Below are 13956 nucleotides of genomic sequence, written 5' to 3'. Positions count from 1 at the left end.
CCATGTGTTGAGATTGATGGAGCATTGTGTCATGTCCTTTTTGCAGATGTCTTTGAACCGCAGTTTTGGGCGCCCTGTCATCCTCTTGCCTTCTGCTAGCTCGCCATAGAGGAGGTCTTTGGGGATACGGCCTGCATCCATTCTTTTGATATGGCCGAGCCACCTGAGGCGTCTCTCGCTAAGAACTGCATGCAAACTGCTCATATTGGCTCGCTTCAGCACCTCGGTGTTGGGGACCTTATCCTGCCAGGCGACATGCAGGACGCGTCGCAGGCACCTCATGTGGAAGCTGTTGAGTTTCCTTTCGTGCCTTGCGTAGGTGGTCCACGTCTCGCTGCCATAGAGGAGAGTGCTGAGTACGCAGGCTTGGTAGATGCGCAGTCTGGTTTTCTCAGTGAGGCTGGAATTGTTCCACGCTCGCCGGTTCAGTCTGGCCATAACTGTGGCTGCCCTGGCGATTCTCCGGTTGACCTCCAAGTCGACTGACAGAGAGCTCGAGATGGTGGACCCGAGGTAAGTGAAGTCGTTGACAACCTCCAGGGTGTATCCGTCGATGGTGATGCATGGGGGAGTCCCCGTGCCTTGAGCCATAACATTCGTCTTCGTCAGGCTGATGGCTAGTCCGAACTCCTTGCATGCGTGGGAAAGGCAAGTGACTAGTTGCTGGAGTCCCTCTTCGGAGTGTGATGTCAAAGCTGCGTCGTCGGCGAAGAGCATCTCACGGATGAGCACCTCTTTGAGTTTGGTCTTGGCTCGTAGACGGGCCAGGTTGTAGAGCTTGCCATCGGATCTGGTGTGAATGAAGACACCCTCGCTGCAGTCCTTAAAGGCGTATTGGAGGAGCATGGAGAAGAAGATTCCGAACAGCGTAGGCGCGAGGACGCAGCCCTGCTTTACTCCGCTGCTGACTGGGAAGGCCTCAGAGGTTGCGCCGTTGTAGGACACCGTGCTGTGCATGTTGTCGTGAAAGGACATGACCACAGCAAGCAGATGTGGTGGACAGCCAATCTTCCGTAGCAAGCTGAAGAGTCCGCTTCGACTGACCAGATCAAACGCCTTCGTGAGGTCGATAAAGGCGAGGTAGAGTGGTTTATGCTGCTCGTGACACTTCTCCTGCAGCTGGCGTAGGGAGAAGATCATGTCCACTGTTGATCGGCCAGCTCTGAAGCCACACTGGGACTCTGGGTAGACGCGGGAAGCAAGGGTCTGCAGGCGGGCAAGAGCGACCCGGGCGAATACTTTGCCGACGACGCTGAGGAGAGAGATGCCCCGGTAGTTGTTGCAGTCGCTGCGGTCTCCTTTGTTCTTGTACATGGTGATAATGTTGGCGTCTCTCATATCCTGGGGGATGTAACCCTCCTTCCAGCAGAGACAGAGTAGATGGTGGAGCGGCTGTAGCAGGACTGGTTTCCCGCTCTTTAGGATTTCTGGAGGGATTCCGTCGCTTCCTGGTGCTTTCCCGCAAGCAAGGCGGTCGATGGCTTTGCTGAGCTCTGCCGCAGTAGGTGGGGTGTCTAGCTCCTCCATGACTGGTAGGTCTGGGATGGCGTTAAGAGCAGTGTCTGTTACGGTGTTCTTCATTGCGTACAGCTCGAGGTAGTGCTCGGTCCACCGCCGCATTTGCTGTTCCTGGTCAGTGATGACCTCACCTGTCTTGGACTTAAGGGGGGCGATCTTGGAGGGGATTGGGCCTGTTGCCTTCTTGATACCCTCATACATTCCTCGTGTGTTGCCTATATCGGCGCCCAGACTCCAGCAAGGAGGAAGAGACAACATGAAAGAGGTGTGGATGGTCTTGAGCAACACCCTCCAAGTAGCACAGTTAACTTCTGCTCACATTTCAGTGGCTACAACTTGGTCATATGGTCACACCTAATTGCAAAGGGACCTGTGAAATAAAATCCAGGCATGAGTTTAGGAATAATGGAAGCCTGGATTTTGATGAACAGCTTCTGACACATACATAGTGTAATAGAGAGAATCGGACTGCAGAAGTCTCCTAACTGGGGTGACTCCCTCCCCTCTGGTCTCTTCCCCATTCGCCCCACTGCAATTAGAGTCATCTCTGCACAGTGCGCATGTGCCTGTTCTTCACCAAAATCACCTCCATGTTTCTGCTTAAAACCTTTCAATAACTTTTCACTGTATTTGGGACAAAGATAAAGACATACAAGACTCTGTAAAATTTAATATCCACTTACCTATTCATTTTCAATTTTGGAAAGTGCTTCTTCTCACTTTTGAGACTCAAGACCCCACACCGCCTCTTCACATTCTCTACTTTCTGCAGGCATTTTGCACTTGCTGCTCCTGTGCCTGAACACTCTTTTCTCCCCTCTTTGCCCAGTGGGTGCGTAGTCATCCTTTAAGTATGGCTCTCCCAGTGGAACCGTCTTTGAGTCTTTGATTTAGTCAGACTCCTCTAACTGCAGGGCATAGTACCTTTTTTTTTTTTTTTTTTTTTGCATAGCACCACTTACATTTATTCTTTTATAATTGTGTGATTGACCAAAATCTCCCTCTCCCACTAGACTCCTATGAGGTCAGTGATAATGTCTGTTTTTTGTTTATGAATATTTAGCATAGCTTGTGACCCACAAAAGATACTCAGTAAACATTTGTTGAATATAAGCATGTTTGAATAAAGGAAGGAAGGAAGACAGGAAGGAAGGAAGAGAGGGAGGGAGGAAGGCTGGAAGGGAGGAAGGAAGGTCTGGGTTCTATTTCTTGCTATAAATCAGCAGTATGATCACAAAATCTTCATTTTCCTGGACCTCAGTTCCTTCATTCTGAAAGGATTCAATTAAGTGATATTTCAGACTTTCAGCACCATGATTCTATGGTACTACTATTTAAAAATTGAATCATTTGGATCATTACGTTTGTTCAATCATTCAATTGTTTCCTAAGCAGATGTAACAAGTTGTGGATCAGGAAAAGTCAAGTGAGAACACTTTTTATTCTTAAATTTGAATTTTTGACTATTACAGCTTCAGTGTTTAGACTTTAACTTTATCCTAATCCATAGGTCCAAAAACAACCCAAAAGGAGACTGGATAGAGTCCATGAAAAATAATGGCATCAATTATTATACAGAAAAAGATAAAAAATAAAATCCAGAACCATTTTTGGTGGTCATTGTATGGGACTGTAAGGTAAGTATTATGTTCCTTTTATTCTGGTTGAATTTGGGCCTTGATATTATGAAAACCATGCATTGACAGTATATTAACATAATATTTCACTGGTATAAAAACAGAGGCTATTTTTTTCTCCATTTAATTTTGAGCTTTATATTCAATAAAAAGATTAATATCCAGGCTATTTTAACTCCTTTTCTTTCATAATAGGATGGCAGGTAATCACTACCAGGCCTGATTTCAAGTTGCTGGATATCACATCTCTCTCTCTCTCTCTCTGTCTTTCTCTCTTTTTCTCAGTCTATTCATCCATCCACCCACTTATCTATTTAACAAAGGCACTGTTGACATAAGACAAAGAATGCTCATTTAGAGAAGTCTTAGGATCCCGAGGAGATTTACCTCATTGAGAGCAGCTTGAGAGACTGGGACTGATCTAGTGTATAAGTAAGTGACTGATCTCTTTTATTTAGCTGGTGGATCACATTATCATGTTATATTTGAGAGAGTTAGGTACTTAAAATAAGCCATCTATTCTCTGCTTTTATGAGCTATACACGTTCATAGAAAGTTTAGAATTCTACCATGAAACTGAGAAAATAAGGAGTGGGCCAGGACTGATGAAGTTAGCAATTTCCTCTTAAAAAAGGTGAAGGGAGTGGCCAAAGAACATACAAGCATGATCCATGAATGTGGACTACGGTGGGGGGATTGCACGAGGGAGTGGGGGATGCTGTGTAGAGGGGGGCAAAGGGGGAAAGACTGGGACAACTGCATAAACTGAAATATAATTTAAGTAAATAAATAAAAACACGAAATTTTTCTCACTTTATCCTTTTTTATAAGCATATCTTTTCCTCTCTAGTGTTCAAAATGGCTATATCTAACTTTTCATGTGTTGTTTATAAGGGGGTGTCATTCCATCCATGGCAAAATTTGATGGTAGGCGTCTTTCCTTCTAACCAATTTTGGTTTGTTTTCATCAAGATTTTTTGAAATTTGTAACTATTTTTTAGAACAGTTTTAGATCTACAAAAAGATTGAGTAGTCAGTACAGAATTCCCATATATTGTTCCTCTTTCTTCACTACAGTTTCCCCTATCATTACTAATCTTACATTAATATAGTATATTTGGTAAAATTAATGCACCAGTTTTAAAAAAAATTTTATCAACTAACATTCATAATTTATACATATTTCTTAAGGTTTCCTCTTTCTTTTCCAGAATCACATCCAGAATTTTTTATTACGTTAGTTGTCACATCTCCTTAAGCTTCTTTTGGCTGCAGCATGGTCTCATACTTGATTTGCTTTTGATGACCTTGACAGTTGTGAGGCATACTGACTGATCTGGTATACATTAGGATTCTCCTTTATTGGAATTTGCCAGATTTTTTTTTATGATTAGACTGGGATTATGATTTTTGGTAGGAAGATCACAGAGGTAAAGTACTATTTTCATTATCTCATATCAAGTGTACAGGCCATCAACATGATTTATGAATACTGATATTGACCTTGATCATCTGGCAGTAGTAGTGTTGGTCAGCTTCCTTAACTGTAAAGGTACTCTTCCCCTCCACCTTTCCATATTGTATTTGGTGAGAAGTCACAATGCACAGCCCACACAAAATGAGTGGGAGTTATGCTCCTCCTTTTCTGGAGTGGAGTACCTACATAATTTATTTGCTAATCTCCTGCAAAAGAGATTTGGACCAAGTAGGTGAGTATATTTGGGATTGGGAGTTTTACTGATAAGCATTTTGTTACTATAATTCTGTTCTTTTTTTTTTTTTTTTTTTGGAAAAAAATAAGGCAAATGACTGCCAACATGATGGAACAGCAAAGGCACTAGATTAAGAACATGAAGGTCTGAAGTTAAAAACCAGCCTGGTTATTTCCCAGGAGTTGGCCACTGGGGACGCCCCTTTGCCCTGAAAGCTGCTTTGAGTGATCAAAAGTTCCATTTGGCAATGTCACCTTACTTGTTATTTTCACTAGCTGGAACTCCATGGTGTGGCCCATGGCTAGTTCCTTCCCTTTTGGTCATCTCGAAAGTCATCCCTTACAAGAAGGGCTCTTGGAGCACCCTAAGTAAAGTAGCTCTCCCACATCCCAGAACCTTCTATCCCATTGGCTCTGTATTCATCATTGGCATTGTTTGTTATCTGAGATCACCTTATTGATTCTCTTGCTTATCACCTGACTAGACTATAAACTTTATCAATTCCATGAACTTCATGAAGTCAAGGACCTTATCTGTTTTATTTCATCTCAGTGCCTAGAAAATCCCCAGAATAAACTACACACTTGATTAAAAAATAGAAGCAAACACTAACACGACCATTGGAGACATCTGCACTGAACATTGTCTAGAGCCAAAAATAAAACAAACTAACACAATACTCTTTGGCAGCTCTGACAAAAAATTTAAACTGATCTCCATTGCTGGTATTTCCATGAAAAGGGTTGGAATCCTGAAAGCAAAAGAGATTTTTACTATTCTCTGTTTTGGAATTTGGTTTCCAACAAGATGGTGTTATTTGGGTCTAAAGTATTTTTGCTTAAGAAACTTAAATTAACATGTGTTTTGACTGCCACAAAGAGGTCATGACTTCTCTTATTTAACAAATCAATGTCCCCCCAAAAAAGACTTTGATGTCCAGAAGAGGGAAGTCTTCTTGAGACTCTGAAATTTGAGATGTCAGAAGTATTTCTCTTCTACAATTGTTGGGAAAAGGAGCATGCTTATTCTCTAGGGGAACTGAAGCGTAATAAAATGCAATATAAGAACATACAAACTTATTATCTACCAAGATGGTTGAATGGTTCCAATCAAATGGAGGATAGAAATAGGGACTTTATATTCGGATTTTGGGAAAATGACTCCACAGCTATATTTAGGTGCAAGAGTGCCTGCAAATACCTGTAATAGTGTCAGGCTGTGACTTGTTCATAACATAATGAATATAGTTACTCTTTGAAATTTGTCACGAGGGTGAGGAGAGAAAACCCAAATTATTCCTGCAAATGAAGGAAGATATCTTACTGTAGATGATAAGAGAAAGGCTGCCACTTGTGTAAGAGATAAGTTGGTACTGGTTTTTAATTGGCTCTTCAGAGGCTGCCTTTGTGCCAGAGACTGGATCCTGTGAGTTTAAGAGTCAAATGTTTTCTTTATTTCTCCCACTCTCAGAATTGCTAAGAAGTAGAAATACAGCACCATTAACAGTAGGAATCCTTTTGTGAGAATATTTTTTCCACATCTCTATGGATAGACATCCTGGCACCAGGGAGATGACCTTTATTAAAAATACTAATCTGATATCACTTGCTACTTAAAATTATCAACAAATACCCATTGTTTTAGGGTAAAAATAAAAACCTGTCTGTGGTCTATGGAACCCTACAAGAGCTCTGGCTGTGGACAATTGTTCAGACTCATTTTGTGTCCCAGGGACTTTGCACATGCTTTTCTCTCTTCCTGAAATCCATCTTCCTTCATCTTCTGCTTAGTTAAATTCTACACTTATCCCTTAGATTGCAGCCCAATGTCAAAACTCATGGATCGCTTCTCTCATGACCTAGACTAGATCAGTCTTCTTTGTTCTACACTTATAATTCCCTGAAGCTTGTTTTTTTTTCACAGTTGGTGTTAACTGACACTCCCACTGATTATTAGGTAGAGATCCTTTCTATTTGGCTCACTACTAAATGCAATAGCACATAGTAGGTATTCAATGAGTACACATTGTAAAAATGAATAAATAAATGAATGGAGCTGGGTGATGCATTCCATACTTGCACACACTTTCTAAATACTTACTATGCAAGCAACATGAATAAGTTTGTCCCCTTATTATAACTAATAACAAAAATGGTCAGTTTTTAATTTGTTTCTTATTGACTATGAGGAAGCTAGATGAAGATAAAAGTTAAGTATGTGGGTTTTGTAATCATACAGGTCTAAATTCAAAACCTGGTTCCACCACTTAATGGCTATTTGATCAGGGAAAAATTACTTAAAATGTCTGTGTTCGTTTCCTCATCTGTGAAATAGGTCACTCCTGGGTTTCAAGACTTGATGCATCAATTATTAATTGTGTAACTTGGTTCAAGTTAACAATCTCTTTAAGCTTAAGGCTCCATAACTTATAAATAAAATGAGGCTAAATAATATGTCTATCTCTTAAGGTTGTTAGGAAAACTAATACGTACATGTAATTTAAGTATACATATATTTAATTTGCTTATAAACATATGAAAGGTGCTCAGTCCACGTAGAGTAAAAGAATAAAAGCAAATTAAAATAGTGTGACATTATTTTTTATCTATCAGGATATCAAATATTAAAAAAATGAGCCATGCATGAAATTGGTAACAGTGTAGACAAAGAGGTTTTTTTTCACACATTGTTAGTGAAATAACTTTGGGAGGCACTTTGGCAACATCTATCAAAATTGGAAATGCATATGAAATTTGACCTAGAAATTTATTCCTCTGGGAATTCATCATACAGGTATAATCATGCTCACAAAGATGGCAATGCAGCATTGTGAGAGCAAAGTACTGGAAATAATAAAATTTTCATCAACAGGACTAGTTTAAAAAGTTATGAAGTTGCTACAGTGAAATATTATATGGTCATTAATGTACTGACAGAGAATTATCTCTAAGATACAGTATTTGATTTTTTAAAAAGCCAGTATAAAGAACAATTTAAATTATGTTAAAAAAAAAAGACCATAGTATGCAAGCATCCAAATGTTTAAATGGGCAAAAAATACTTTACGAAGAACTTACTGGAAGCTGTAGTTGCCTCGTAGAGAGAGAAATGAAGGTACCAAGCTAAGGTGAAAGTTATTTTTCATTGCATACACTTTTTTTTATAACAAAGTACATATATTTATCAATTTGAAATTAATTTAAAAGAGCAGAGACTGTGAATTAAAATTTGTAGCTACTGCTACTATGATTGCTCTTTCTCTTTTTATTATTAATGTTAAAGTTAGGTTCCCACAGAGAGCCCTGGGCTGCTCCGACATGAACGATGTAGGCCCCAGAGTGGCAACGTGCTCACTGTGGGAGGACACACAGGGGCCAGTGGGTGACACAGGAGGCCAGGAATTCTGGCAAAGAGGATGATCAAACAACTGGGCAATGAGTCTTAGAGATGCAAAGTGGCTTTCTGAGTATCCTAAGAGGTAAATAGAAACCAAACCTTACAATAAACATCACTTTAATATATATTTATTGAATCCTCATAACTAGTTCACAAATAAGTATTATGCCCATTTAAAAGATGAGCAAATAGAGGTTCAGTAGTCTGTCCAAAGTCACACTAGCCATTGGTGAAGCCAGTATCAGACTGGGAGTCTTACTCCAGAGGTATGCTGTAGGCATGATCACGTGCTTTAGGCATGTGTATAGAACATCATCTCTGCTTAGGGATCCTACCGTGTTTTTTATTCAGTTTTGGACTCTTGGTACCTTTGCTCAAAATAATCACTCTTTACTAGAAATGCAGGGCCACTCTATGCCAATGGCTTCATTTGGTGATTTCTGGAAGATTCTTTATTCCCAGTTTGTGGTTTTCCTAATTTCAACTGTTTTCCCTAGAGAAAAAAAACTGCTTGATGGATCGAGACATGACAGCCCTCCTAGTGCTCTCCTATGGCCATGACAATTTTCAATTAGTAGGAGAGCTCACAGAAAAAACAAGCACATCTCAACACAGCTCAACTCCAGACCTTCCAGACTTAGAACTGCATGAACTGTGAGCATGGTTTTATCTTAAGGACTGCTCTTACATCATTGATCAGTGTACATAGAAAATTACCAAATGCTGTCATATCTGTGTGTGCCCCTAATAAACCCATTCTGGGCAATCTCTTTGATACTGATGGAGAAGGTAAGGTTATAGCCTGAGGTTAGAATATAGACAGAACATATTCAACCAAGTGCCTCCCAGATGCAAGTACATTTGGTTCCAGTATAAACTGGAAACTTTTTGAAGGAACTGTCCCTCCTAACAACACTCTCCATTTTAGACTACTCGGAAGTCTAAGACATTTGGAGAGGGTCTATGTAGTAATTAATTTAACTTGTCCAACTAGGGACAATCAGTTGGTAAACAGATATTTTTCTGTTGAAATTGTATTTTAATAAATGTATTTAAAGGCTTGAGATGTTTTCAGTCACTCTACTGCTATATAATGGTTAATTTTAAGAGCTCTGTGAGTTTGATTTGTATTTAAGCTTTTTACAATCTATATATAGGTTGGTCTTTAATAACTATTTATACATTGCTTCTTTTTATATAGGTCATGTATTCTCCTGGGAGAGTAACAAGATTAGAAATAACAAATACAGTACAGAATAAATTAAAGTGCTTCGAACTGCATTATATAATTTCAGAAAATTGGTTTCACACGGAAACGTTTAAATAAGAAAACCAAATGATTTAAGGGAAAAAAATCGCTAATATATGCATTTGAATGGCTATTGTTTAGCAAGTTTTATCCGCAGTAGCATGGTTAGTGTTATCTGTTCACGGTGCTCCATTAAAGTGGCAGTTCATTTGGGTCAATATGGATAAAATTATTATTTTTTCTTTATTTAAAAATGTAGGCTTCATTCTCCTTGAAGATGAATAACATTTATTAGTCAAAATGTCAAAGGAGTATTGTAAAAGTAATTGTATTTTTATATAGTATTCTCCAAACTCTTGTATACAAAATGTTCTTATTACACTCAGTGCAGTAAATTCAGAGGTTGTTATTGGACAGGAGATAGCAAAATTGGGGCCAATAGTTTTCTAATTATTTAGGGTAATAAAAAGTGGGGCTTGGTTTTCCTCTCTGAACTAAATATAGGAGACAGGGTGCTCTGGAGAGTCTATTATTCTGACTGGTTTTGTTTGTTTCTGTGAAGTTTAGCATCATTCTCTTTGTACTGAGTCCTCAGGCCTTTTTCAATTTTTCTGTTCGTGCATTAAAGGCCTCTTCCTGTATTTGCAGCTTTTCGTTTATCTTGGTCTGTGAAGACAATCATAAAAAAGGTGGTTATGATGGAGCTATCTTCTGCTGCACATTGTCTTTGTGGTTTTGACATACTATAGTGCCTAAAGACAGACATTATCCCTCACACACCTTCCTGTTTTGCAGACATAGCTGTGTTTCAGCCTGTAGTGATGTGATAACACTTTATCATATTTCTCTGCACATTCCCAATGTATAGCATGTCTGCTATGAACAGGAAGTGGTATTTGGACAGCCATTTTTCACATAGCCTTGTGTTGGAAGATAGGATAATTTATCTGTATTTTCAGACAGACTTTACCAATAAGCACTGAGTCAGAATAACTGCCCAGAGCTCAGTTATTGCAATGTTGTTGGTCTCCCCTCCCCTTTGCAATAAATGTTTCTGTCTCCTGTGTAATACATTCTAAATGGGATCCCAGAAAGATTATGTTGTGAAATAACACCACAAATAATCTTACAATTAGAACAATTTTCATAATTAAAAGTATTCATCAAACAATATAACTCCTGGAATTATGCCACTTTATAGTGTAGTTTTGGTAGAAAAAAAAAGTAAGTGATTGCTGACAGGTTTTAGTGTTTGCTGCAGCTGTGATAGTATTTAGCTTCTGGCAGTGATAATCTGTGGACTAACATTGCTACCTGCACTCTCCCAGAAATATTTTCACATTAACTGAACATAGTAGCTCTGGAAATGTCTTCTCTTTTTCATGATGGCAAATAAAATTATGTATAGAGAAACCAGTGGTGGGCGATGTGGTAAAATTGGTGTTTTTTTTAGATGATTAAAAAAAAATCTACTAGTGTATGAAGAATAGTTTATACATAAATGTTAATAACTAACTTGAAGTTCAGAATGTCCATGTCCATAACATAATTTGAAGTTTTCAGGGTATCTGTATTTTGAGAAACTCTTATTATTTTAATTTACATAGAAGAAATTTCAAAAATCAAATACTGTTTTGGTCCAGATATAACTTTTCATTCTCATTTATTTCTTTATGACTATGATAGATAGTTTTGAAGTGTACATCCTGGTTACCCTATCTGATGAGGTTTTGTTTTACCTTCACAGTAAAAATGGACATTTCTGAAAAGGTCACATTGATGTAAACAATTCTCAATTCTTGTTTGGGTACTATTTTTATTGTTGGTGTTCAAGTTTTATCAAGCCTTGGACCAAACTCTGTCCTCTGGTTTTTCTGGTTTTTCATTTTTTCCTTTCTTGGTGATCAGGTGAAAGACACAAGGAGGAATTAACGCGGTCTTCCAGGTTACAAAGAAACTCTGTCATTTTTCAGGAATCTCTAATCCCTCAGGCATGATTCTCGTGGAGCTGGAAAGAGCATACCGGTCTAGGAGTGTGGAGACCTAGAGATTAGTTTAGCTATGTAGCCTTGGGCAAAATACTTAACCACCTAGGGTCTTAGCTCTTACCTGAAATAGTAAGCAGTTAAAAATTAAGTATTAAGTTAATATTACATGCTAGCTCTTAAACTCATAATTCCAACTCCTAATTTTGTGATATATTCACCAATGTTATATTTCAGTGATAAAGTGTTGTGAAATGTTTTAAAAATATGTTGCTCCTATTTCTTTATGTGATACAACATAGCAGACCATGTAAGTATAAAATGGTTGGAAGAAATAATCCTGTCACCATTCCAAACGCTTTATTTTATTGGGAAGCACTGCTCTCACTAAACTGACTCTCCCCACTTTCAATTATGTGCCACACAAGGACATTTTAGTCCAAGACAAACCACAAATACGACGGTGGCCCCATTCAGTTAATAAAGGAGCTGAAAAATTCCTATTGCTCAGTGACATCATAGCCATTGTAATGTCCTAGCACAGCACAGTACTCATGCACTTGTGGGCATGCTGCTGTAAACAAACGTACGGTGCTACATATAAAAGGACAGTATATACTACTTGATAATAATAAAAAACAACTATGTTAGTGGCTTATGTCTTTAGGATACTACACTTTTTCACATTATTTTAGAGTGTGGCCTTTGTACTTATTAAAAAAGCTTGCTGTGAAACAGCACACTGTGTCACTCAGGCAGCAGACTCACGCCTCTCACGTTTACTGTGCTTCTCGCTTGTGTCGTTCTCCTTTGGCTTCATTTAATCTCGTGTTGTTCTGCGGAGTAGCATGTAGAGGTGTATGGCCCAAGAACAATAGGCTATGTCACAGTGTTGGTGCGTAGTAGGCTCTATGACATCTGATGTTAGGTACACTCTTTTATGTTTGCACAGTGGCCCAATGACACATTTCTCAGAATGTATCTCCACCGTTAAGCAGTGCCTGACTATAATGTGTTCCATGTCCATCAATAATCTCATTTCCTTTCAACTAAGGACAGATGTACTATCATCTTCCAGTCCTGGCTGGTTTGGCTCAGTGGATTGAGCGTCGGCCTGCAAGCTAAGTGTCGCTGGTTCGATCTTCCAGTCAGGGCACATCAGAGAAGGAAAACTCTGACTCCAAAAAACCTCCGCTGCCTTGCGGCATACCTCTTCAGGGGAAAGGCTAAGGGAGTAAACCCCGACAGAAAATCTGGAGCCGGAGTCCCTAAGGCGGTTTGACGTTGTAGTCAACACCGGCAACTCCTGCGGTGCACCTGAAACCAAGCTGTATTGACTCCGTCTTTCCCTTGGACCCTTCAGCTGCGAAGAGAGGGGGGGTCTGCTGCATGGGCAACAGCAGACCCTCCATATCACCCTGCCCAGGCTCTGTAGCTTCAGCTTCACTGGAGAGGACACTCCAGCGTCATCGCAAGATGTCGATTCAACACGGGAGGAGACAGATACCGTGTCACTCCCGAGTCGGACTGCACAGCCATTCTCGGCGGTGCAGATAGACTCTTAAGAAGCTACACCATCGTCTCTCGAGACGGACGACTGCCGACGATGACTATCATCTTCCCATTTCTGTTTCACTGTCTCACCAGGGTTTTTTCACAGTCACCTAGACACCTTTCTGGTATTTCACTGAAACAGCTTTATAAGTGTGGGCTTTGGGGAAAAGATTCATGAAGGTAAGGAGCCCACCTAACAGAGCAGTGGTGTACTTACAGTTATGTATAAAACCTCTAGACCACCGTGGTGACCAGTACTTCAGACATAACCAGCAGAGCTGGATGAAAAGACTCCTTGTCTGGTCAACAGCACATTGCATTAGTCTACCATCTCTCCTTGCTATTCCTTAGAACCCCGCTGAACAGACAAGCTCTCCTATAGAAACTAGGACTGGGTATGCTCTGTTTCCTTTCAGGGAGAATGGGAAATGCACGGCCTGGGTTCGATAGCCTCTCAGTGATCACCACCTCCAGGTGATCTCACTCTTAGATTTTCTAAGATGGAAATTCAGATTGACCTAAAAATACCTGTAGTCCCAAGATGGCAAACTTCCCTCAAGGTTTTCATTTTATTTCACTCTATTGCTTAGACAGGGCCAACAGCCAAATTTAACAGTGAGAATTTAGTGTTAGCATTCATATTTCTCTGTAATGTAATTCTTTCAATATATTAAAGTTTGCTCCATTGGGTATAATCTTTTATTAGACAATTCAGGGCCAAAATAATTTCATTTTGAATGTATCTTTAAAATGAAAATAACTAAACTATAGAACCTTAAAATGTTTGCTTTATTCAGTATAATTTTAATTAACATCTTAGGGCCAAGATAACTTCGTTCTTAATAAAAATCTCTAAAACCTTAAAGTGAGTCAATGGGAAGGTAAGTGGATTAATGTAAAAAATT

The 13956-nt window shown here is 39.5% G+C and overlaps 1 protein-coding gene across 1 annotated transcript in view; it reads right to left on the bottom strand.

The window, feature by feature from the left end:
- Positions 1 to 9871: 9871 nt before the first annotated feature.
- Positions 9872 to 13956, bottom strand: part of CABCOCO1 (ciliary associated calcium binding coiled-coil 1) — a 127156-nt gene continuing 123071 nt past the window's right edge. Inside the window, exon 8 of the mRNA XM_090279299.1 lies at positions 9872 to 10178. Within this exon, the coding sequence (XP_090135425.1) occupies positions 10104 to 10178 (75 nt within the window). The 3' untranslated portion in view covers positions 9872 to 10103. The remainder of the gene's footprint in view (positions 10179 to 13956) is intronic.

Source organism: Furipterus horrens, unplaced genomic scaffold (genome assembly GCF_987537825.1).
Source record: "Furipterus horrens unplaced genomic scaffold, mFurHor1.1.pri manual_scaffold_5, whole genome shotgun sequence".
Lineage (NCBI taxonomy): Eukaryota > Metazoa > Chordata > Mammalia > Chiroptera > Furipteridae > Furipterus > Furipterus horrens.
The sequence above is the reverse complement of the archived record's forward strand: the minus strand, read 5'-3'. Positions and strand labels throughout refer to the sequence as shown.